At 44.6% G+C, this 26,066-nt stretch overlaps 1 protein-coding gene across 3 annotated transcripts in view; it reads right to left on the minus strand.

Moving 5' to 3' along the window:
- SMOC1 (SPARC related modular calcium binding 1) overlaps nucleotides 1-25,774 on the minus strand; it is a 156,682-nt gene extending 130,908 nt beyond the window's left edge. The window contains exon 1 of one of the 3 annotated variants that reach the window (XM_067732057.1): nucleotides 25,412-25,774. In XM_067732057.1, coding sequence (XP_067588158.1) covers nucleotides 25,412-25,678 — 267 coding nt within the window. In that variant the 5' untranslated portion in view covers nucleotides 25,679-25,774. The remainder of the gene's footprint in view (nucleotides 1-25,411) is intronic. The other 2 variants (XM_067732048.1, XM_067732066.1) reach the window with 2 other exon arrangements.
- Between the last annotated feature and the right edge of the window lie 292 nt (nucleotides 25,775-26,066).

A 26,066-nucleotide genomic window follows, 5' to 3' on the forward strand; every position in this document is an offset into this window, starting at 1 on the left:
GGGCAAAAGTGCCAGAGTAGCTCGCCAGCTTCAGGCCTCCTGCCTGGCCATCATAAACTCCACCCTACATGCTTGAAATACAGTCAAAACCTTCACAGAAAGATTTCTTCCCAACTGTTTCTTTCCACCCACCTATGCTTGGTAACCTGAAGCCCGCTCTGATGTGCTATGAAGGCAGAGTCGTGTGTTGGAAAACACAAGGACTTGGTAATAGACAGACTTGGATTCAAGTCCAGTCTCTTCCTAGGGCCAGAGCACTTTTCTCAAACCTTAGCTTGTGCACTTATCAGTGGGGATAACTGGTCCCCTCTGCAGGACTGTTGACAGAAATAAATGAGAGTCTATGTAAAACATCTAACATAGACTTGACTCATAAAACGTGCTCATCACACTTAAGAATCCTTTCCCCCAGGTAATTGCCTCTATCTGGAATTAACCCACGTCAACCTGAAAACATCGCTAACACAGAAAGCAGAGGCAAATGATCAGAGGCCAGGAGGAAACCATCTGCTCCAAGCCAGGGAACCCAGTTCAAAGGGGTAACTGATATGTGAGGGAAGAAAAAGAAACTTGGTCTCCAGTTGTGTCCCCTTTTTTTTTAAATTGAAATATAGTTGACTTACAATGTTGTGTTAATTACTACTGTACAGCAAAGTGACTCAGTTATACATATATATACATTCTTTTCCATATTCTTTTCCATTATGGTTTATCACAGGATATTGAATATAGTTCCCTGTGCTATACAGTAGGACCTTGTTGTTTATCCATTCTATATATACCAGTTTGCATCTGCTAAGCCCAGACTCCCAATCCATCCCTCTCCCACCCCCATCCCCTTTGGTAACCACAAGTCTATTCTCTACATCCGTGATTATGTGTCTGTTTCATAGATAGGTTCATTTTAGATTCCACATATAAGTGATATAATATGGTATTTGCCTTTCTCTTTCTGACTTACTTAACTTAGTATGATAATCTCTATTTGCATCCATGTTGCTGCAAATGGCATTATTTCGTTCTTTTTTATGGTTGAGTAGTATTCCATTGTATATATGTACCACATCTTCTTTATCCATTCATCTGTCGATGGACACTTAGGTTGTCTCCATGTCCTGGCTATTGTAACTCATGCTGCTATGAACATAAGGGTGCATGTATCTCTTTGAATTATAGTTTTGTCTGGATATACGCCCAGGAGTGGGATTTCTAGATCATATGGCAACTCTATTTTTAGTTTTCTGAGACACCTCCATACTGTTTTCCACAGTGGTTGCACCAACTTACATTCCCACCAACAGTGTTGGAGGGTTCCCTTTTCTCCACACCCTCTCCAGCATTTGTTTTTAATGATGTCCATCCTTACCAGCGTGAGGTGGTACCTCATTGTAGTTTTGATTTGCATTTCTCTAATAATTAGTGATGTGTCACCTTGACTAATAATCACGTGGGTCCCTTCCTAGGGAGTGTTAGACCAATAAACCTCTGGTCTCTCGATTCCCCCATCCTCATTCACACCCAGGTGGAATTCTTTTTGGCCCAAGAATCAATGAAAAACAAATTAAATGGCCAAGGTCCATGAGAACACAGATTTTTAAATGTATTTTAACTGCTCCTACCTCCTAGGGTACTCTTGGAAAATGCCCTGACATTTTCTGGAAACCTTTTACACAGCATAACTTAAAACCCAAAATTGTTTTCCAATGGAAAATAGCTCTTCACAAAAATAAGAGAATGAACATTCATGAAAGATACAGTCACAATTTTGAAAAACTTACACAAACCCTCACCAGAAATCATGTTACCCCAATGCTACACTCTGAAATGAAAGCTGTCTTTCCCCCCAGGCACACTTTCCACCACCTAGACACAGCAATGGGAATTTCCTAAGTTGGAATTCAATGTAACAGTCTATAAAATCAATGTGAAGTCCAACAGAGACATGCATTTGCTTAGAGAAGTTTCCAACAAATAGAGAAGGGCATGACCCAATCCCTGCTATCAGATGGAGTTTATTACCTGTTCAGATCATAAGGTAATGTTTCACACACTAGTTAAATTACGCAGCATACAGAGTAAACACGCACTATGCTTCAGACTTACAAGAAACTCACACACTTAGGATGAAATGCTGGTTGGTACCGTTACCAATAGGTGGTTATTCAGCACCCGATACAATGTTGAGCCTGGAAATACAGAAACTGAAGACATGTCTCTTGTCTTCTGAGTTCTTTTGATGTAGTTGGGAATGGGGTTCCTGCCCTCAAGGAGCCCACAGTCTAGTGAGGCAAAAAGACAAATTACAGCAAACAAACCAATCCATCACCATCGAGGGCTTCAGCAGAGGTGAGTGTATAAAGTGCTGGGGGACAGAGAGGTAGAAGAGAGGGGCACTTCAAAGAAACAGTCTGCAGAGTTGGATTCTCCCAAATAAAATTCTCCCACAAAATCCACACACACACACACACACACACCCCAATACCTCAGATGAACAGGAGGAAAGGGGGAAGGAAAGAGAAAGAAAACCGAAAAACCACTCCCCTGCACCGTTTCAAGCCCAGCCCGCCCCAAGTCCTAACTGTACCTGAGGAGGTTACTGCAATAGACCAAAATGGTCCCCTCTTCCAGCCCCCAACTCTAACAGGAAGAATGTCGGAGGGCACTGGAAGGCCAGCGTGCCACCCGCAGAACCCAAGGCACCGTCAGAGTTAGAGAAGCAGCCAAGATACACATATTTTTCAAAGAACCGGGAGAAAGGCCAGATGAGACAGAGGGCAGAAAGGATGCTGAGGCCCAGGCCCTCCCAGTCTGGCTAGCAAACTCTCAGGGGTCTAGCTGTGTTCTTTCCTTCTCTGCATCTAAACACAGCCTGTCCTGTGGCCAGTCTGTCCTGGTTCCCACCATCCTCTGAGCAGCAGCCAGCAAGAAGGTGTAACATGGCTTCATGCGAGGGGACAAAACGTCAGGAAAGGTGACAGCCAGCCCTTACCTTCCTGCCTGTAGATAACTGTGCAATCCTATCGGTCAACATTCACATTGGCAATGAACAGACATGCAGCTTCAGTGGCGGCTCCATTTCTATTAACTGTTTATACTCAAGAACTGCAACTTCCTTTTAAACAAGGAAAACGAAAATCTCCATGACCCCCCCACTCAGAGGAAACTATCAACATTTTAATGTGTATTCTTTTTCTGTGCATGTTTATCATTTACAAAATGGGACTCTACAATACTATATACAATGGATGGACCTCCATTTTTTCCCACACTAAATCCATTGTGAACTTATCCATGTCAAAAACAAAGCACCATTTTTATAGATTGTGCCACAGGTCTATGCCACAACTTACCTACTTTCTATTTAGGTTCGTTCTTAACTCTTCTCTTCTGTTTCTGTCTTATCCACCCTCATTTTTACTGACTGTCACTGAATTAGTGGCACATTGTCCTTACCAGCAGATTCTGTGTCTGGTGAGGACCCAACTCCTGCCTCCTAGATGGCATCTTCTCACTATGTTCCCACATAGCAGAAGGGGCAAGAGAGCTCACTGGGGTCTCTTTTATCAGGGCACTAATCCCATTCATGAGGGCTCCACCCTCATGACCTAATCACTTCCCAAAGGCCACCCCGCCTCCTAATACCATCACATTGAGGGGTTAGGATTTCAACATATGAATGTGGGGGGGGGGAACACAAACATTCAATCCATAACACTCTAAAACTCAGTAACTTAAAGCAACAATTTTGCCATGCTCACAGATTCTGTGGGTCAGGAATCCAGAAACGGCACAGTGGGAATAGTTTTTCTCTGTTCCATGAAGGACTCAAAGAGTTGTTGAGTGGTCTCCCCTCAGGTGCATGTGCTGGAGAAATCTGTCCTTTTGGAGACAGTGGCACTTATCATTCAGATAAGTTTCCTGACACGAGCAAGAAATGCATTCCACCAACAAGTGAGTTCATGCACACACCCAACAAGTGAAGATCTAGATGGAGAGAGCTGATTTCACTGCCTCGACGGCAGAGGTGGGAAGAAGTTCCACAAAGGTTCATTTCTTGTAAAGCTTAGTTTATGACATAACTACATCAGTCAGAACTGTTGCAAATCAGTCTCTGTTGAAAATGACAACAACTAACATCAAACTGACTTAAGCCAAAAAAGTATATGTGCTATTTATTGATGTATAACAAACCACTCCAAGATTTAGTGGCTTGAAATAATTTATGATTCTGTGGGCTGACTGGAATCTTCCTCTGCTAGTTTCACTCATGCAGTTGTATTCAGCTGGCATGCCCATTAGGCTGGAAGGTCCAAGCTGGCCTTCCTGACATGGTGGGCAATTGGTACCAGCAGTTGGCTGGAGCACTCCTGTTCTCCTGCACATGGCCGCTCATGTAAGAAAGACTGACTTTCTTACATGGTGGCCTCAGGGCAAAAGTCCAAGAGGGTGAAGGCAGAAGCTGCAAGGTCCCTTGAGGCCCAGTCTCCAGAGCTCACACAGGGTTGCTCTCAACACATTCTATGAGTCAAGGCAAGACACAGGCCAGCCCAGATTCAAGAGGTGGGGTCATAGGCTCCACCTCTTAATGGAAGGAGCCCCAAAAATCTGTGGCCATGCTTTAGCCACCACGGAAAGTTATTGGCACATATAAATGGGAGAAACAGGGGAGCTTTAAGCCTAGCTGTATCCAGATGCTCACAACATATTATCAGAAATCTGTCTCTTTCCTCTCTCAGGTTTGTTTTGCTCTGTGCTGGCTTTATTCTCCGGCAAGCTGTTCATTCGTCAGGACCAAGTGACCACCAACCACTCTAGGCCTACATCCTCACAGTGTCCCAGCCCAACCAAGAGTTTCTCTTCCCCAACAGTTGCAACAAAAAGTCCCAGAATTGAATTCATGGGCCCAGCTTGGGTCTCGTGACCATCCCTGACCCGAGAGAGAGCACACACTCATTGACCAAGCCCAGGTCACACCCGCACCCAGCAACTGGGAGGGGGGATCAGTGCACTTCGATGATGGGGACTGAGAGTAAGGGAGAGGTTTCTCCCAGAAGAAGGTAGAGATTCTATTACCAGGAAAGAGCGAGTAGATATTAAGCAGACCAAAACCTCAGATGTTTACTACAATAGGCTTCTCAGTAGGTCACAGGGCAGAGTCCCCACAGAATGCAGTGAATGGCTCTCTCCCAATGCATCATGCAACTAGGCCAGCTGAAAAGTGCCCGTTTCCCAGTGGGGTAGTATGTGAACCACTGAATGACTTGTTGCACATCTGAAAAACAAAGACGTCAGACAAAGCCTTTGGCGCCATGCACTTGCACAATTCTTCCATCTGGCAAAAGATGTCCTTTCTTGGGCATTTGTCACATTGCTCCCAAAGATGCCCCTCCCTAGTAGGAAGCAGAATGCTTTGTCTTTTAATTCAGTGGTTTTTCTGGATCAGATGCAAACACAATCTCCCCTTTGCCTCCCACGGTCCCATCAAGGGCCAACTCATGAATGAATAAATGAATGAGAGAATGAATCAAAATACCCCTCCCTAACTACAGCTGTGCTCAGATCCAAAGCCCTCGGGTACAGGGAGCAAAGATGGTCATGGAGAAATCCAACCAGTCTGTCTCTCTGGAAGCTCTTGGACTCTGCTGTACTAATCTACCCTGGAGCTTTCATCTTCTCATCTTCATGGACTTCTCCTGAGTACGGGACAAGGAACTGGAAAAAGCAATCTTCGTTTTAAATTTTATCATGTGGTAAGGCAGTTGCATGTGGCCCTTAAGACTTGTCTTCCACGGAATGGGACACTAACCTTTTAGAACTGCTGCCCAGATAAGATTCTCAAGTTCATGCCAGTACAGGAATGGCTCCAAACCCCAAAACAAGATGCTCCTCTACCCTCAAACATGAACATAACACTTGGAAGTGTAGAGGCCAGAGACTTCAAGAAGCTCCCTTCCTTCCAGGGAGCTTGTCTTGATATATGTAAGTAACTACTGGCAAGAGCAAATGGAATTTACATTTGTTTATGTTCTTTTAAGTCACAGGTTGCCTAGGCCATGGATTCCAGTCCATTTATTCCTTTCTAAAATTTTAGCCTAAAGAAGCCTCAAACTAGAGTATGCATGAGAATCACCTGTGGTACTTTTTAGAAATGCAGATTCCTGGACCCTGCAGCATCTCAGGTGAGCTACAGACTATACTTTAGGAAATATACTCTTTAAGAACTGCACATCTACAGGATGTAACAAGATTCTTATCTGCTGGGTCTCAGCTCCTCAGAACTGGCAAAATTAAACGCTCCATGAGTTGGACCAAGCTATTGGGGTTATATGGTCATGAGCCCAACCAGCCTTGGTTAGGACAGGTATGGGCAAGCAATCTACACTGTGATGCACAACCGACTAGCTTTAGCTCTGGGGAATACCTGGTTATCAGGTTTTTCACACGTAATACAAGGGGAGAGCCTTTGGGTGTTGGGGACAGGCAAGAATATGTCCCAGGGTCTCACAACAAACATCAGAGAAAAATCCCTTCATGCTTCCGGCAGGAGGAGAAGCAGCCTTTTTGAAAGAGCCAGAGCATTCTGTTCATGCTGTGAACGAGGCCGGCCCTCCAGAGAAACTATTTTACCAGGGCCTAACTCATTGGGGTTTTTATCAGAGCCTAACCAACCTGGGGGAAGAGAAATACCCAATTCCAGCCCCTTCTAGCCATCCTACCCACCTAAGGAGAGGAACACACTGAGAAGCACTTGTGAAGTTCACAGTCCAGAGGCCCAAGCTCACTAAAAGACTGAGCCCTAATCATAGGACTGTAGAACACTTCCCTGGCCCCTGCACCTCACCACCATACCACTAAAGGTCTATTTATTTACAATCATTTCTACCCAGTACATCAGGTCTGACTTTCAATTAAAAATTACAAGGCTTACTGAAACGGAAAAAGCATAATTTGAAGAGACAGAGCAACCACTGGAACCAGACTCAGATATGGCAGAGATGTTCGAATTATCAGATCAGGAACTTTTTAAAAACTATGATTAGTATGCTAAGGGCTCTAATGGAAGAAGCAGACAATATGCAAGAATAGATGGGTCATGTAAGGAGAGAAATGGAACTTCTAAGAAAGAATCCCAAAGAAATGCTAGAGATAAACACTGTAACAGAAATTAAGAACACCTTTGATGGGATTATTAATGGACCGGACACAACTGAGGAAAGAATCTCTGAGCTTGAGGATATAGCAATAGAAATTTCAAACAGAAAACTGAAAAGCAAAGAAAAAAAAGACTAAAAAAAAAAAAAAGAACATAATATCCAAGAATTATTGGACAACTACAAAAGGCATAACATGCATGTAATGGGAATATCAGAAGGAGAAAAAAGACAGAACAGAAGAAATATTTGAAGAAACAAAAATTGAGAATTTTCCCCAAATAAACATCAGACACCAAACCACAGGTCTAGGAAGCTCAGAGGACACCAAGCAAGATAAAATCCCAAAAAATACACCTAAGCATTTCATATTCAGAGTGCAGAAAATCAAAGATAAAGAAAAAAATCTTCTAAAAAGCCAGAAGAAATAAACACCTCACCTATAAAAAAGCGAAGATAACAATTACATTGGGGTTCTCCTAAGAAACCATCCAAGTGAGAAGACAGTGAAATGAAATATTTAAAGTGTTGAGAGGAAAAAAAAAATCAACCTAGAATTCTGTATCCTACAAAATTATCCTTCAAAAATGAAGAAGAAGTAGACTTTCTCAGACAAAAACTGAGGGAATTTGTTGCCTTATAAGAAATGATAAAAGAAGGTCTTCAGAGAGAAAGAAGATTACTTAAGTCAGAAACTTGGATCTACATAAAGAAAGGAGTAGCATTAAAGAAGTAATAAAAATTTTTATTTTTCTTATTCTTGTTTGATCTAACAGATAACAATTTGTTCAAAATAATAATAGCAACAATGTATTCGATGATGATAGCTTATGTATAAGTGAAATGAATGACAGCAATGATACAAGGGACAGGAGGGAGGAATTAGGAATACTTTGTTATTACATAAGGTATTTGCACCACCCATGAAGCAGTATGGTGTTATTTGAAAGTGGACTTGAATTAGTTGTAAACGTATATTGCAAATTCTAGTGCACGTACAAAAAAAGTTAAAAAAAAATATATATATATATATACATATACAGACAGAGAGAGAGAGTTGTTATTCTAAGAAAGGAGAGAAAATGAAATCATGTAAAATGCTCAATTAAAAACACAAGAGCAGAAAAAAAGTGGAAGACGAAAATAGGAACAAAGAACATGAACAACAAATAGAAAACAGTAGCAAATATGGGAGATATGAATTCAAAGATATCAATAATCACTTTAAATGTCAATGGTCTAAATACAGCAATTAAAAGTATTTAGATGGAAAAAAGTGCGTGTGGTTGGCACAAGCCGCCTTATCTGGAGATAGCCCTCCAGGAAGTCATGCTAATAGCAAGGATTTTTGTTTCTGAAATGCTCTAAAAGCAGCCTGGAGATCCGATGCAGGCCCACCCACAGGCTCTGATGGGACTGGCTTTCCAACTCCAGGTAAGGGAAAGCTAGGCATCCAGTGAGCGGAGGAGGAGGCCTAGAAAAACCAGGCGCTGCTCCTCTAGCTCCATGGAATTTGCCTGGGGACCAGATCTGGGCACATACTGGGCAGTCACTGGGCAGCCTGACCCTTATGACCCTGAGCTCAGAAATAATGAGGAGGGCCTTCTGGTCACCTCTTACCAGCAACCTACCATGCCAGGAAAGAAAGAAAATGAAAGAAGACTTCAGGAAGGAGACAGTGTACAGTTGTCTGGAGAAGACATGGCCACATGGCCTATGGAGGAAGACCTCACCAAAGAGCATCTTTCCTCCACACGTTTCCATGAGGGGGTCCTCCTGACCTCATGGTAAAGGCATAAGAGGAGGGAGATATTTGATTTATTGCACAAAAAAAAACTAGCTTTGTTTTAAACAAAAGGAAACAGAACCACAAATTAGACATCTTCCACATATTGATGAGCTTTTGAGCTTTAATTCCAAGGGGGAAAACTATAGGAAAAAAAGTTTGGTTCTCATAGGAGTCATCTTTCTTGTTACCTCTGTTCTTTTTATGAATAGTTAGCATTTACTGAGCCTCCTGCCATTACTTCATTTAAGCTCCACAATGACCCAATGAGGTACATAATATCTTCAAATTACAGATAAGGAAGCTGAAGCTTAGAGGTTAGTTAATTTGCCCAAGGACACAACAGCTAGAAAGCAGCAGAGCCAGCAGAAAGTAGCTTAATCTTAGGTCTCTCTGGCCCCCAAACCACTACTCTGCACCGACTCTGGATGGGCAAGAAAGCCTCAAATGGTAGCAGCTCAGACTTCTCCCGTCACCCAACAGTGAGACGGAAGGTGCATTTCATTCTCCAGGTAAATGCAGCTTTAATGAAAGAAGAGATACAAACTGCGAATCAGCAACAGATGTGGGCCCAGTCTTTTTCTAAGCCTCTCTCTTGACGGGAGAAGAAAGTACAATAACACACCACTAGGAGAGGGCACGTGATCCTCAAAGCAAAGGAAAAGATGAGAAGGATGGAAATGATGCATCTTGTCCTCTGTGTAGCTCCTGACTTCAGGCTGCCTGGGCCAGTGCAGATGTGAATCTGCCCCAAGAGGCAGGGAAAAACCATCCACAGAGGAGAGCCCTGGACATTTTCAGATGCTCTTCAACAAACATAAAGGGTTTCCACTTCAACCCTCAAATTGCGTATTGATTTGAAAAGGTCTCCCAGGAAAATATTGTGCCAACCAAAAAACACATTCCCTGTGCTCCAGACCACTTGCCATTTAATTTGGGCACGTCTGCACTGATTGCATTGCTATTGACAAGCATGGAGAGTCTTACGCCAAGATCTACCTTCGCTTCAAACTGTATCTATCGCGGGTTACTTGTTCTATTTGCTCAGCTGCACATTTCTTAACTGAAACCTTCAGAATTTGCAGAAACCGGAATCCATGTCTTTTAGGGACTGAGAAACCAGAACCCTACGAAATGGAAGGTATAATAACATGGATGGTGAAGATTCTGCATGTCCTGAGTTTTTTGGCCACATGTTCCAACCACTGTACATTGGTGAATTGGCCAAAGGCAACTCAGAAATATAATCTTCTCCTAAAATTCAGGCTATTTCCTCCCCTTGGCCAGATTTTTGCCACTTTCCCAAGTTCTCCAGGACATCTTTGAATGGAAAAGTCAGGGACAGAGCAATGGAGAGTGGAGACCTGGGTTCTGGCTCCGGCTCTGCCACCAGTTAGCTGTGTGGACTCAGGACAGTCCTTACCTAATGTAAAATGAAGGACCCCTGAGATTCCTTCCAATTATGGGACTATGTGGTCATGTTCTCTTCATGTTGGGGGCCCTCTGGAATCATCTTCATTCGGCCAATTCTACTCTGAAAGTATCCAAACTTTTCCTACGTTCGCTTTTTCTTATCAGCTCCTAACCTTGGGATGTCTGCACTGGTGGTCACCTTGGAGGTCACTTATTCTTCCTGTAATGATGAGGGAACTGGTCACACAGTAACAGGAGATCTCCCTCTCTGGGCTCTGACCATGAATGTCTGCACACTTCTCACCACACGTCCCACCCACCACTCTGCTGGGCTACGAATGTGACAGATCCCCAGATGGATACTGTGCTTGTTGCCCAGCATCCTTTCCACTCTTCCACCTTATACAGCCATGTGGTCAGGAGGAGGTAGGAAAAATAACCTGACTGCCAGCTCCAGAAATGGGTATCTTCTTTCCTACCCTGCACAGAGATCAGTCTAAGGAATCTAGGCCTACGTCACTCACAGCATGGCACTCTCCTGGCCAAAGGGGTTGGTTAAAAATGGGCGTTTGATTCAACTTAGATCAATAAGCTAAGAGCCAAAGTTTTCTGAGAGTATCTAGGAAAGGGTGACTGGAAGCCAATTCTCTCTTCCCTCCCCTAGAAAGTGTGATGTTTAGCTATGAAGCGTGGAACCACTGCAGCAATTCTGCCACCAGGAAAAGCTAGGCTTCAGATTAAACAGACACCACAAAAAGGCGGAGGGAAGAGACATAAATGCTCTGAGTGTTTGATAACACCGTTAAGTCACCAAATCAAACCAATCTTGAAACCTACTTTGTATCTGTACCTTCTATTACTTGAGCCAATGAATCCCCTTCATTGGATAAGCCAGTTCAAAACATGGTATCTGTTTCTTACAAGATAAATTCCCAACTAACGTGTACGTACCAAAGATCACACACACACTGATCTACAGTTACACTTCAAAGGCCTCCCGATTAGCACCAGAGAGTAAAACCAGCTCCCTCATGCTCTTAACTATTTCCACCAGAAACCAAGGCGACTCCCTTCCTAGGCCACCAACCAAGAATTCAGGCAGAGTTTCCCTCACAGTGCTGGGGTCACGTGCAGCCTCCCCACTGGGAGGCCAATGCTGAGAAGGGAACATTGGCCCCCAGGCCCCCTTCCTCTGTACCCCTCCATGCCAACACAGAGACCGAAAGACGGCAATGCCACACAAAAGGTAGAAGTGCTTTTCAGTATCACCTATTACTTGTTTAAAAATCAGTGACAGAGCTTCCCTGGTGGCGCAGTGCTTGAGAGTCCGCCTGCTGATGCAGGGGACACAGGTTCGTGCCCCGGTCCGGGAAGATCCCACATGCCGCGGAGCGGCTGGGCCCGTGAGCCATGGCGGCTAAGCCTGCGCGTCTGGAGCCTGTGCTCCGCAACGGGAGAGGCCACAACAGTGAGAGTACCACGCACCGCAAAAAAAAAAAAAAAAAAAAAAAAAATCAGTGACAACAGCTAACAAATTAATGGGTCCCAAAATGACCATCGCTGGGTGCTAATATCACAAATGTTATGTGCCTCCTGATGGAAGTACACACCAACTGCCATGAAACATACTTGCCCGAAAAAATATAAAACCTACATCTGCTCAAGCCTCTGGATCTCACTATCATTTTCCAGGAAATATAAAGGATACAGGAACATGTTACACAACTCTATGGAAATGTAGTCAGCCAAAGCTAGTGTGGAAAACCCTAGAACACCTGTTTATTCAACAAATAAATTACAAAGTGAAAAGGAGGTGGAGAGGAAACTCGTGGATTAAAAGAGGATTAAGATACAGAGAAGCCAATACGTGGACCTTAATTGGATCTTGATCTGAGACATAATCAGGGAGATTTGACTGTTGATTGAATTCTACATTGTAATCCCTATATTAAGGGATGGTTGTTAATATTCTTTGGTTGTGATGTGGTTTTGTGGTTAGGTGTTTTTTAATGTCTTTTCTTTTAGAGATATATATGAAAATATTTATGGATGATAAGATATAATTCTGAACTTGCTTCAAAACAATATGATCAGAGGACTAGAGGATGGGTGGAAGAATCGAGCTGTTGTTGGAGCTGTGTGAGGGTTCCATAAGAATTCACTAATGCTAGTCTCTGCTTTTTTGTATATATTTGGAAGTTTTCATAACAAAGAAATGTTTTTTTTAATGAAGGGAAAGGACCCAAAGATGAAGGAGAGTCTAAGCTCTTTGCCAAAGTCCTAGTGTCATTTCCAAGAAAGCCTGTTTACTCAAAGTAACACTTTCTATATAAATTTCCCCAAGTAATTACCTTGACAGAATACTTCTGGTTGACACATCTTCTTTCCAAATGTTATTGAGAATTTCTGAAACACAGGACAAGCACTCCTCCCACAGGGTTACATTAAGAAGTTTAATTCACAGAAAATACTATATAAATTCATATCAAACATTAAATCAGTGTTTGACCTGTGTAGTGTATTTGTTGCTGCTTGTGCAATCTGAGCCTTCATAAACTTATTCACCTTAATTTCCATAACTTTAGCAGGGAGAGACCTTTCTCATCCTGACACCAAAGACAGAAACCATAAGGACAGATTAGTTACGCAAAGATGTAAAATTCAGAAGATTGAAACCAGTGTCTTTTCATAATGAAAGGCATTTGCCAGACATGACAGCAAAACAGATTAATATCTAGTATTTAAAAAAACAAAAAATCTCTTCCCAAGTCAGTCTGTGAGGTGAAAAAAAAAAAAAACTACCACTCCTGTTTGAAAAATCAGCAAAAATTCAGGACAGATGATTCCCGGAAGAAAAGGAACTAATGTAGGACTGCCAGATACAATATAGGATACCCAGTTAAATGTGAATTTCTGATAAGTAACAAATAATTTGGGCCATACTTATTCTAAAACACTACTTGTTGTTTATCTAAATTCCAATTTACGCAATTTACAATTTAGGCAATCCTACTTTTCATCTGCCAACTCTGGCAACCCTAACTAATGGCCAATAAATTTGAGAAAATGATCAACCTCAGCTTTAATTATCAAGGGAGAGCAAATACAGCAAAAAGAGCAGAGGTCCCACCAGGCAGGGGTGGAAGAAGGACACTGCACCTGCACCCACCTGGCCCACCTGGAGCTCAGGGGAGGAGGCATGACCTTAGGGCCTCACGAGGGCAGGAGGGAGGTAGCCAGCACTTGAGGCAATGGGGTCACAAGTTTGGGTGAATGGCCCTGAGCATTGTCTTCAGGGGAAAGAAAAAATATGATCAGAGGCTTGGAGCAGACGACCCCGTGCAGAAGCAACACTTTTATTAGTTGCTCTTAAAACTTTGCTGTGATCTATCCAAATGCATTTTTATCTTTTATGGAAAATGTTATGATGTATTATGTAATACATACAAAAAGGAATTCAAATATCTGTGCACTCACCTTCCATTTTAAAAACCTAAAACATTCCAACCGATGTTCCTCTCCCTCCTGCCCTCGCACCCTAGGTAACCACTATAACCTGAACTTCAGAGTTACCATCGCCCTCAATTTTCAGAATTTTTTTTTTTTTTTTTTTGCGGTACGCGGGCGTCTCACTACTTGTGGCCTCTCCCATTGCGGAGCACAGGCTCCGGACGCGCAGGCTCAGCGGCCATGGCTCACGGGCCCAGCCGCTCCGCGGCATGTGGGATCTTCCCGGACCGGGGCACGAACCTGTGTCCCCTGCATCGGCAGGCGGACTCTCAACCACTGCGCCACCAGGGAAGCCCCTTCATACATTTTTTACATATGTTTGCACCCCTAAATAAAATACGTATAGTTGTCACATGCTTTCATCCTTCATATAAATAGCAGCATAACATATGTATTCTACAATTTGCCTTTTTTCACCCCGCATTTTGATTATGAAATTGATCCATAATAATGAGTGGTGCTTTATATTAGTCAGTTTCAGCACCGTGTAATATTCCATTATTTGAATATACCAAAATTTCTATTTCTCATCTCCTGTTGACGGACAGTTAGCTGGTTTACAATGTTTGCTACTACCAAAAATTGCTGCTGTGAACATCCTTAAACATGTCTCTTAGTATACATGTCAGTGCGTTACTCTAGGGTATATGCTGGAGTGGAATTACAAGCTCAAAGAGTGTGTGCAACTTCAACTGTAATTCTACAAAGTGATTGGACTCATTTATATTCCCACCAGCATCAATAAATGCATTTTTTACAGTTACATCCTGCTGAGGTTAATTGAAAACTCTCCTTTAAAGCAAACTGAGTTCAAAGCATGCAGAAATTGAGTCGGAGGCCTGGTACTAATAGTTACTAACCCTAAAAATCAACCCAACACGAACACGAGCTGGCTGTGTCTTATGTAGATGGGGATTGGGCTGGATTGAGACAGCTTTGGGGATTTCTTTAAATCATGCATGTTTTAATCTTCATTATTTTCCTCTAAGATTAAAATATGCTCATTGTAAACAAAATTATTTTAATTACTAAGACGCATCTTATAGAAATGGAATATCCCCCGATGAACACCATTAACAGCATGACATATAATCCACACAATTTTTCTATATATAAGCCAACTTTTTTTAATTTAATTTTATTTATTTTTTTATACAGCAGGTTCTTATTAGTCATCAATTTTTTTATTCAAACAGAAAGTCACAAAAATTATAATCATCCTCATCAGTTCACTCAGTCCCATGTAATTAATTTTTTTTATCTTGATCTTTTGTTAGCACTTTTATAAATTCATCAGTTTTCCATTAGAGTTCTGAAAATGCTTATTCATTCAGTTCAGCAGTATAGTCAGTTACCAGAAACATGTACTTGTCAGAGTCTTTTCCATGAGTTCCTTGAAGATGAAACCCTTTTATAGGAACATTTTTGCAAAAGCATCAGAGTACACCCAGAACTGTCTGTAAATGACAAAAGACTTAAAAATGACCACGGTTAAAGATTTGATGAAAGTTCATAATAATGCAATTGACAAGAAATTTAGTTATTTCTGAGATATACATTTTAAAATAATAACTAGAATTATGACTTATAACATTATACCAGAACATATAAGATTTTTAGGAATTTCATGTAATGTCTGAAACATTTATATTAACATATTTCCATACAAATAACCCAAAGAAAGTTTAGTATTAGTTTTTTTTTAAATTTAATTTTATTTTTTTATACAGCAGGTTCTTATTAGTCATCAATTTTATACACATCGGTGTATACATGTCAATCCCAATCGCCCAACTCATCACACCACCACCTTCAACCCCACACCACTTCCCCGCCTTTGTGTCCATACGTTTGTTCTCTACATCTGTGTCTCAATTTCTGCACTGCAAACCAGTTCATCTGTATCATTTTTCTAGGTTCCACATATATGCGTTAATATACAATATTTGTTTTCCTCTTTCTGACTTACTTCACTCTGTATGACAGTCTCTAGATCCATCCACGTCTCAACAAATGACCCAATTTCGTTCCTTTTTATGGCTAATATCCCATTGTATATACGTACCACATCTTCTTTATCCATTCGTCTGGTGATGGGCATTTAGGTTGCTTCCATGACCTGGCTATTGTAAATAGTGCTGCAATGAACATTGGGGTGCATGTGTCTTTTTGAATTATGGTTTTCTCTGAGTATATGCCCAGTAGTGGGATTGCTGGATCATATGGTAATTCTATTTTTATTTTTTTAAGGAACCTCCATACGGTTCTCCACAGTGGCTGTATCAATTTACATTCCCACCAACAGTGCAAGCAGGTTCCCTTTTCTCCACACCCTCTCCAGCATTTGTTGTTTGTAGATTTTCTGATGATGCCCATTCTAACTGGTGTGAGGTGATACCTCATTGTAGTTTTGATTTGCATTTCTCTAATAATTAGTGATGTTGAGCAGCTTTTCATGTGTTTCTTGGCCATCTGTATGTCTTCTTTGGAGAAATGTCTATTTAGGTCTTCTGCCCAGTTTTCGATTGGGTTGGGTTTTTTTTGTTGTTTTTTTTTTTGTTTTTTTTTTGGTTTTTTTTTTGCGGTACGCGGGCCTCTCACCGCTGTGGCCTCTCCCGTTGCGGAGCACAGGCTCCGGACGCACAGGCTCAGCGGCCATGGCTCACGGGCCCAGCCGCCCCGCGGCACGTGGGATCCTCCCGAACCGGGGCACGAACCCGTGTCCCCTGCATCGGCAGGCGGACTCCCAACCACTGCGCCACCAGGGAAGCCCTGGTTTTTTTTTTTTTTTTTTATATTGAGCTGCATGAGCTGTTTATATATTTTGGAGATTAATCCTTTGTCCATTGATTCATTTGCAAATATTTTCTCCCATTCTGAGGGTTGTCTTTTTGTCTTGTTTATGGTTTCCTTTGCTGTGCAAAATCTTTTAAGTTTCATTAGGTCCCATTTGTTTATTTTTGTGTTTATTACCATTACTCTAGGAAGTGGATCAAAGAAGATCTTGCTGTGATTTATGTCGAAGAGTGTTCTTCCTATGTTTTCCTCTAAGAGTTTTATAGTGTCTGGTCTTACATTTAGGTCTCTAATCCATTTTGAGTTTATTTTTGTGTATGCTGTTAGGGAGTGTTCTAATTTCATTCTTTTACATGTAGCTGTCCAGTTTTCCCAGCACCACTTATTGAAGAGACTGTCTTTTCTCCATTGTATATCCTTGCCGCCTTTGTCATAGATTTGTTGACCATAGGTGCATGGGTTTATCTCTGGGCTTTCTATCTTGTTCCATTGATTTATGTTTCTGGTTCTGTGCCAGTACCATATTGTCTTGATTACTGTAGCTTTGTAGTATAGTCTGAAGTCAAGGAGTCTGATTCCTCCAGCTCCATTTTTTTTCCCTCAAGACTGCTTTGGCTATTCGGGGTCTTTTGTGTCTTCATACAAATTTTAAGATTTTTTTGGTCTAGTTCCATAAAAAATCATAAGCCAACTTTTTTTTTTTTGCACAAAGGGGATTATGTATTTTGGGTTGCATTTTACTTCTTTTTACTGTGTAATATTTCTTTACAAGGAAAGAAATAATCTACATTTACCAAAAATTCTGTTATTCAATAAATATTTACTAAGCACCTGTTCTTGAACAGGATGGAGTCTATAAAGAAAATTAAGCAACACCACCATTGCAAGACTCCCAGGCTAAAACGAAAGAAACTCATAGATGAAGGTCATAATAATGGCTCCCACTTATCAAGCACCCTCTATGAGCCAGGCACTGTATCAGACCCTTAATGAATGTGGTAGGCAAAATAATGGCCCCCCGAATGAAATCCATGTCCTAATCCTAGTAGTGCTACAGTATATGGCAAGGAGGAATTAAGGTTGCTAATCAGCTGAGCTTAAAATAAGGAGAACAGTCTGGGCTCTCCTCGTAGCCCAGGGGTCAGAAATCACAAGGTCCTTAAGTGGAGAAGAGAGAAGCGGAAGAGTCAGAACCAGAGAGATGGAAGCATGAAAGACTTGACCAGCTATTGCTGGCTTTGAAGGTGAACAGGGGCTACAAGCCAAGGCATGCAGGCAGTTTCTAGAAGCTGGAAAAGGCACGAAAATGGATTCTCCCCTGAAGCCTCCAGAAGGGAACTCAGCTCTGCTGATTATTTAACCCAGTGAGATCTGTCTTAGACTTCAGACCTCCAAAAATTTGTGTTGCTTAAGCCACTAGGTTCGTGCTACGTGTTACAACAGGAATAGGAAGCTAAGACTTCCCATTTCATCCTCCTCCACCCTGGAACACAGATGCTATGCCTTCCATTGGACAAACTAGGGAACCGAAGACCCAACAGGTTAAGTTATTAGCCCAGGCTCACAGTGGCAGAGACAGACTCAAACTTGGATCTGTCTACCTCCAAAGCCTGTGCTGAGGCTGCCCCACTACCCTCCCTCTACGGTCAGCTAGAACACAGGGCAGATGGGGACACGCACTACCCTAGGGGTAAGTAAGCAAAGCACAGTTGGTGAGAGAACCCTTCCTGGGGCGAGGCTGGGAGGACTGCGTGGAGGCTTTTGAATGATGAGCGGGATTCGGACAGACAGAGATGAGGAGGGAAGGAGAGGTCAGGAAATGCAATGCAGTTCAGTGCAACCAAAGTCTGGGGCACATGAGGGTGGGGATATACAGTGAGAGGCTGGGCACCTCAGTGAGAGACCGACACTGTCCAGTATGACAGCCACTAGCTACACGTGGCTATTAACATTTACCCTTAATTGAAATCAAATTAAGTTCAAAAGTCAGTTCCTCAGTTTTACTTACCACATTTAAAATTCAATAGCAAAAAACCCCACAAAAACAAACAAACAAACCCACAAAAAACCCTTCAATAGCCACATGTGTCTAATATTGGACAGTGCAGATGTAGAACATTTCCATCCTAGCAAAAAGGTCTATCGGACAGCACCACTGACGAAGGGGAGTCGTTGAAGTCATTGTTTTTGAGCCAGTCAGGGGCACTGTGCACCTGAAAGCAGGCTCAATGTCCTTTTATAACACTGCCCACCTCACCCTCTTACTTGTTACTGCTTTTGTGTCCTCTCCCCTGGGCCTTTGCAGAATTTTCAAGAAGAGATGCATGATAAACATGCCCCCAAAATATTTTTAACTCCCAGCGCTGTCTTAGAGGCGTTATCTAGTCCTAAAAATGAACCATTCTGGGAAGTGGGTCCAGTTTTTCTCCACTGCCAATACTTGAAAACAAACAAACAAAACATTTGGCCCTTATCTAACGGAATCAGATCAATGCTGCAGTGAGAAATGGTTTTTAGGGGAAGGGACACAGTCGCTCACATTTGCAGAGTATTTGTCCGGTTTCAAAGCACCTGACACATTATCTCCCAGAACCTGGCTCCATCCCGGTCCTCCGTGATGGTGGCAGGGGCTCTTCTGAGGCTCCAGCTCTTCTGAGTGGCCTTTCCTGCTTTGTAGAGGCTGCCCTGCTTTGGCTCCAGAAAAAGGAGGCCGACATCAATCAAGGCAACGGCTGGGAAGTGCATAGAGCTCCACACCTAACGTGCTTAGATGTCTGCCAAAGGTAAGCTTAATTTGTGATCTAGCGATTGAGTTTAGAATGACGTCAGGTGCAGAAGGAAATCCAATTAATTGCTATACTGACCTATGTCGCTTTGGCGTCTCTGTGAGGCCGTTGGTGGAGATCCAGTTCTCCTATCCCCTCAGTGACTCAGGGCTCCTGCACGGCACATATGTACAATGCTAACCCTGTTTGGCATGCCTCACAAGCAGCTCCGATCGATTTCCCATCAGCAGCTTAACCCTTGTCCTCTCCCAAACTGCTCCGCGGTGACAAGCTCAGGAGGAAGGGGCCCTCCACATGGACATACCCACCCCCCAGCAATGCCAGGAACTTGGCTGCTTAAACAATAGATCTCTATGTGGTCGGGAGAGAAAGGGTGCCCTGTACCTGCTAAGCGGGGCCATGCTCCCCTCCCCAGCCTCTGCCAAGGCAGGCGAGGGAGGAGGTTGGAACGAAGGCAGCGATCAGCCCGAAACACGCCTCCCCCACCCCCGCTGGCAAATAAGGCTTCTGGCCCAAGCGTCAGCTGGTGAACTTTTCTACTCTGCAGGGCTGGGGACTCAGATGTACAGGGCTGATCACCCTGAGCAAGGGAGAGAGAAGACTGCCTACCGCGGGCTCAGCTTTACAAATGAGCTCATTGGCCAGCTGATGTAGATATTTACGCCGGAGCCTGGGCCGGCTCTGGGTATAACCCAGCGGTCCCCAAGCTTTTTGGGACCAGGGACCGGTTTCGTGGAAGACAATTTTTCCACGGACGGATGGGGGGCGGGGATGGGTCAGGCGGTAAGGCGAGCGACGGGGAGCAATGGGGAGTGGCAGATAAGCGTCACTCGCTCACTCGCCGCTCACCTCCTGCTGTGCGGCCAGGTTCCTAACAGGCCACGGACCCCTACCAGTCCTCCTCCGCCCGGAGTTGGGGCCCCTGGTCTAACCAGCCAAGAATTCAAAGAAAAACCAATCATCGCTCCCCAACGTGGTATTTTCTAAGATGCACATCTGGAAAGGGGGAGGAGGGAGCAGAGGAGGCAAGAAAGGAGTCTCTACAAAGGGAATTTGTGTTTGCCTGACCTCAGGTGCAAAGAATGGAATTAAACATAATCTTTGGCTCGTGACACACTCAACATTGGTCTAAGCAGGAGCCACTCTTATTTTTTATTAAATAAGCTATTGATCTTTACCAATGGACAAATACTTCCAAACTCACGCCCCCCCAAAAAAAGAAGATAAAGTATTGATACTAACTTACACTAACCATATGATTTTCCTGGCCAATCCAACCCTCTGCTTCACCCTAACCTCCCCCGATCCTGTGTACCTTGTTTTTCTTTTCATATAGTTTTCTTGCAGCTATATGTATTCCTAAAAGTGTTTTTATTTAATTTTAGCTATTTATAAATTTATAAAAGATGTCACGCTGCATCTTTCAGTGCATTTCTTTTACTTAATATCATATTACCCAGATGCGTCCATATTTTTGCATGTCACTGTTGTTCATTTGTTTTGACTGACTATAATTCTCCATTGTGTGAATACATCACAATTTATTATCTACCCTCCTACTGATGGGTATTTGAGCTCTTTCCAGGCTTGTGATAGTGTGAACACGGTTGCATATGTCTCCTTCTGGACATGAGTTTCTCTTGGGCATATACACCTAGGAGTGGAATCCCTGGGCTGTAAGAAATGTGAATGTTCGGGGAATTTCCTGACGGTCCAGTGGTTAAGACTCCGTGCTTTCTCTGCCAAGAGCTCAGGTTCGACCCCTGGTTGGGGAACTAAGATCCCACAAGCCAAGAGGGGCGGCCAAAAAAAAAAAAAGTGAATGTTCAACTTTAGGAGATAATGAGATAATATCAAAGTGTTTTCCATTTGATTGAATTTCCTAGAGTTTCTAAGATGATTGTCTCCTCTTCCTGTCTTCCTCAGTTTTATTTCTTTAAATTTCACATGTCAGCTCTATCAAAATATTTAAATGAAATTCTTGGTCTAACACCTTGAGTAGCCCCTCAGCTAAAACCCCCATGTGGAAAAAAAAAGCTTTCTGTCCTGAACACAGACAATAAGAAAGGCATCTCTGCAGACACAAGGACACACCCTGGTCCAGACACTGAGACAGGTTAGTCAAATAGGAGGGAACTGTCTACAAGCTGCTTCACAGTTGGCAAACGCAAGATTTTTTAAAAAGGGTTTAGGTGGAGTCAAAGCCTGTTCCCCCATCCAAGTCCGCTTGCTCAGTCTCTCCTCCTCCACCCCTCCACATGCTTATTTTTAAACAAGGAACAAAAGCCTAAAATGGAAAAAAAATAATAGTTTGTTAAGTAACCAATTTCACATTTAAATGAGAGCAGGGAGTCCAGCATGGACATCACAGTACAGTCGAATTCATTTCAATAAATATTTACAGAACGCTTTGCAGTGTGACCAGCACACTGACAAATAACATCTCTATTCTGCCCTCAAGAGGTTGTGAGCTTGTTCACTTAACAAGACAGAATTATGCATGGAGTGCCGAAGGGGCAAGTTAGAGCTGAGAAGATGAAGATGCTGGTCTGATCTCAAGATGCTCACTGTAGAAGAATTAGCAAAAGCTGGAAGACAAGTGAAAGAGATACCGAAGTTGTACGAAGGTGAGAGTGATTGATTCTAACCAAAATGGTTTTTTGCAGGAAAGTTCCCACAGAGTGATGCTAGAACTAGGTTTTAAAGGATGAATCAAGTATGTGAGAGGAGAGAGGACAGTTAAAGAATACAGCTAAAACAATTAAGAAATAAAATTTCTTAGACTTCTTGACCTTTTCTCTTATTTCTCAAACTTTTTTTTTTTTTTTTTTTTTTTTTTTTATGGTACGCGGGCCTCTCACTGTTGTGGCCTCTCCCGTTGCGGAGCACAGGCTCCGGACGCGCTTTCCTGCCTCCAGTCCTGCACCAGGAAGGTGGAACCTGTGAATCACTGTTAAACATGCATTATCTGCATTTATTTGTTCATTTCACAAGTGCCAGGCCCTGTGCTGAGCTCTGGGGATACACCGATGGACAAGACGGGCACGATTCCTGCCCTCACCCAGCTCCCAGTCTGCTGGGCAGACAGAGGTTTAGACAAAGACAGGCATTAGTCAGACTCCATCAGCCTGGCAGAGCCCCTCCCCCATTCAATCCTCCCCAGAAAGATTTTCAGTAAAGTGTGCAGGATTAAAGAAATGGCTGCCTCCTCCGTAATTAAAAGGCTCCTGGCCAGCATCCCAGGTAGCCACGCGGCTGCTCGGAGCTGAGAGGCCAAGAAATCAGGTGCTTCCTACATAATAGCCTCCAATCTGACACTTGATAGCTGCTGGTTTCCAGAGTCAAACAAATGTCAGGCATTTTATGAAGGCAGGAAACAAATAAAGGGGCAAGGATTGGGGGCTAGGCCTCGGGGGAGCTCAATTAGTGAGCCAGATAAAGTTAAACCGAAAGGGCATGCTGTCGGTTTCCTAGAAAGCCAGCTGGAAACGATGCCAATCCTTAAGCCTCTGTCACTCAAAAGATTAGCAGAAGAGACCCAGGGATGCCCAAGGGAATACTGCAACAGCCAGATGTTTCTGCTCCTCCTGTGACACTGCCATTCACAACCAGGGCCACATTTCTGAGGCCACCAAGAAGACAGAGAAGAGAACTGCAGTCTTCTGGAATAGGTTGAAACTCAAAGACATCACCCTTTAGTGATACAGACACCCAAAAGTATCAGTAATGCTTTCTTACAGACTCGCCTGACGCCCATTTAACAGGAACGGCATGACTAGTCGGATGAACACTCCCCGCAGCTTCTGGGTGGTATGGAAAGCACACGACCTGCACATCCGTATAAACTGGGATTTGGCTCCCACTGCTGTGGCTGCACCATGAGTGTTTCAAGCAAGGCTTTTAGCCTCCCTAAGTCTCACTTGCAAAATGACACTAAAAAGACCCATCTTCTTGTTCTTATAAACATAAGTGATCATGGAAAGTGCCCGGCTCAAGAACTCATAAGTGGTGGCTTTCAATGGGGCCTATACATGCATCCAGGTAACCACACACTCAAGACGGTAGCTTCCTCTTGGTGCTTTCTAAGTGTGTGTGTGTGTGTGTGTGTGTGTGTGTGAAAGAGAGAGGAAAGGAGAGAGAGAGAGGAAATGCAAGCTGGGACACACAAGCCTATTTACAGTTCCTGTTTGTGTTCCACCATTTCTGTCAAATTAATGAACTAAAGAAGCTGGAGGGAAAACGAACCAATGTCTCTATTTTCCCCTGAAGTCCCTAGCTTTCCCCTAAGAGCTGCTTCCCCCAGATTCAGGAGGCAAGGAAGGAGAGCCATATGGCTTGAGACGCTAGACCCGCCCGGCAGCAAATGAGCCCCCCGCCATTTGTCTCCGGGCCTCTCATGTGGGCGGGCATCCAGATTTCAGTTGGGGTGCTCTGGTCTGCGTCTCTTGTCTTGACTGTTCCTAATTATTGAAGGGAACGCCATGGCTCTCCTGACCTCAGAGCTTAAGAGCTGTGAGTCCTAATATCAAACCAAGCAGCTTCATTTAAAAGGCATGCTCATCTGCATTCATAAAAGTCACTCCTGGAGCCCTGACTTGCCCCAGCTTCGGGAACGCCTGCTGTCGAGGATTTATGACACGCCCTGGATCTAATCGGCCGCACTTTAACTGCTGCTGTTGCACATCTGGTCATAAAAGCAAGGGCCGGCCCAACACAGGGACAAACACTTTTCTTTCCTAAGTGGCTGCAAATCTGATCTCACAGTGATAGCCGGGCTCGGATGTAATCAGCCAGCACCTGGGCGGTCATTACGGCTCATGAAGCTTTGCAAGGCTTTTCCCACACACACGACAGCTATAAAGATGACTCTCGTGGTAGCAAGAGCTATGAATAAAGAACCTGCAGTCAGAACAGGTGGCAACAGGCTAGGCCGAACAATACCCAGGAAAGCGTGAGTTGGTTCAGGAGCCCACCTGTTCACAAAGATCCCAGCTACTTCCACATGGACTCTCCCACTGCCTGGCGGAGGCAAGCAGCTATCTCCATAGACAACTGCCCTGACATACGTTACTCCTCGGCCAGAGATTGTCTGGATAAATTTGATCAAATGAACACCTAAGTGGTTTAAGAGGACACTCTTCAAGCCAGTGGAATCCTTCATTAGACCGATTGGGCGCATGGGAGCAATAACCTAGCCCAGCAATGCACACAATGCTGTCGGTTCCGGGAGGTTTTAGAATGCCTTGAACAGCCTGTCCTGTGCACAGAATTGGCACGTTTCACATCGTTCAGGAACTCCAATCAGACCAAGGTTCAACAAGTAGTTCAACCTCCCGCGCCCGAACGCAGGGGAAGAGACCCTTGAACACTGCCAGCTCCTCTCCACCAGCTCTCCCCAGCCTCCACCTCTACCCCTCCTCCGCCGCTGTGCCTAGCGGGAGGGAGCATTAAAATTATCTGCTGCGGGTTTTACGAGCAGCGATCGCTTTTTAAAACAGCAACAACACAAGGTCCTTGTGTGGCTCTCGGGTAACCTAAAACCCTGGAGGCAGAGCTGCCCCCCACCGCCGCCTGCCAAGAGCACCAGCGCTCCGGGACCGCGAGCAGCATGAGGCACCTCGGAGGCGGAAGGCACCTCTAAGGGTCTTGGAGCAAAAGGCCCTGGGAGAAGAGACTGGGAGAGAGAACGCACCAGTGACAGCGGGGGAGGAGGGCAGGAGGGAGCGGGCAGAATCGGTGCTGCAAGAAAGAATGGGTGGGTGGGGGGCGGGGGGAACAATGGGAGAAATTTTTATTTCAGCAACTTCGCCGAGAAGCCCACGGGGGACTGGGTAGTAGGTGAGGAGGGGGACGAGGTCTGACGCCTCCCTTCCCCCTCTCCGCCACCTCCCCCCACCACACCACCAGGAGGAGGGTCAGCGACCTGGGTCTCCTTCCGCAGGTGGGCGCGCGGCTGAGGGCTCACTTACCCTGGGGCCCGTGGTGCGGTGGCCGCGAGCCGGGGACAGCTGCACCAGCACGAGCAGCAAGTGGGGCGCGAGCAGGCGGGCGCAGCGCGCGGGCAGCATGGTGCCAGACGGGCCGGGCAGCCGGCTGCGGACAGGGGTGGCGGGCTCCACGGGGCGCACGGCCGCGCCGGCCTTCCTGCCTTCCTTCCCCCGGGGGGGCCCTGGCGACGGCGGGCCGCGGCGGTGCGGCGCGGGCTCGCGGAGGCTGCGGTCGGAGCGCGCGCTCATGAACCGCCCCGGAGGGGAGCTGAGCGCGAGCGTGTGCTCTGCGTGTGGTGCTCTCCGCTCGGCCGGGCCGCGGCGGCAGCAGGTTGGACGCCAGAGCTGAGCCATGGGAATTCCCGTTATAAACCCCCGGGAGGGGTGGGGCGGAGCCCGACGGCCCTGACTGACGGGCAGAGAGGCCCGTGGCAGCCGCCCCTCTGGCAGGTGAAAGCCAATGGGAAAGAGGAAAGAGGGGCGGCTCGCGGTCGTCCCCACTGAGGAACGACTCTCGGTGGCTTGGCCGAAGTGGGCTCCAGGAGAGAGCGGGATAAAGAGGAACTTCCTCTTGGCCCTTGGGTCTGGTGAAGCCTCCGAGAGCTCCAGCAGCCTGAACCTACCAGAATGCCCGCCC

This window comes from Pseudorca crassidens, chromosome 1 (genome assembly GCF_039906515.1).
Source record: "Pseudorca crassidens isolate mPseCra1 chromosome 1, mPseCra1.hap1, whole genome shotgun sequence".
Lineage (NCBI taxonomy): Eukaryota > Metazoa > Chordata > Mammalia > Artiodactyla > Delphinidae > Pseudorca > Pseudorca crassidens.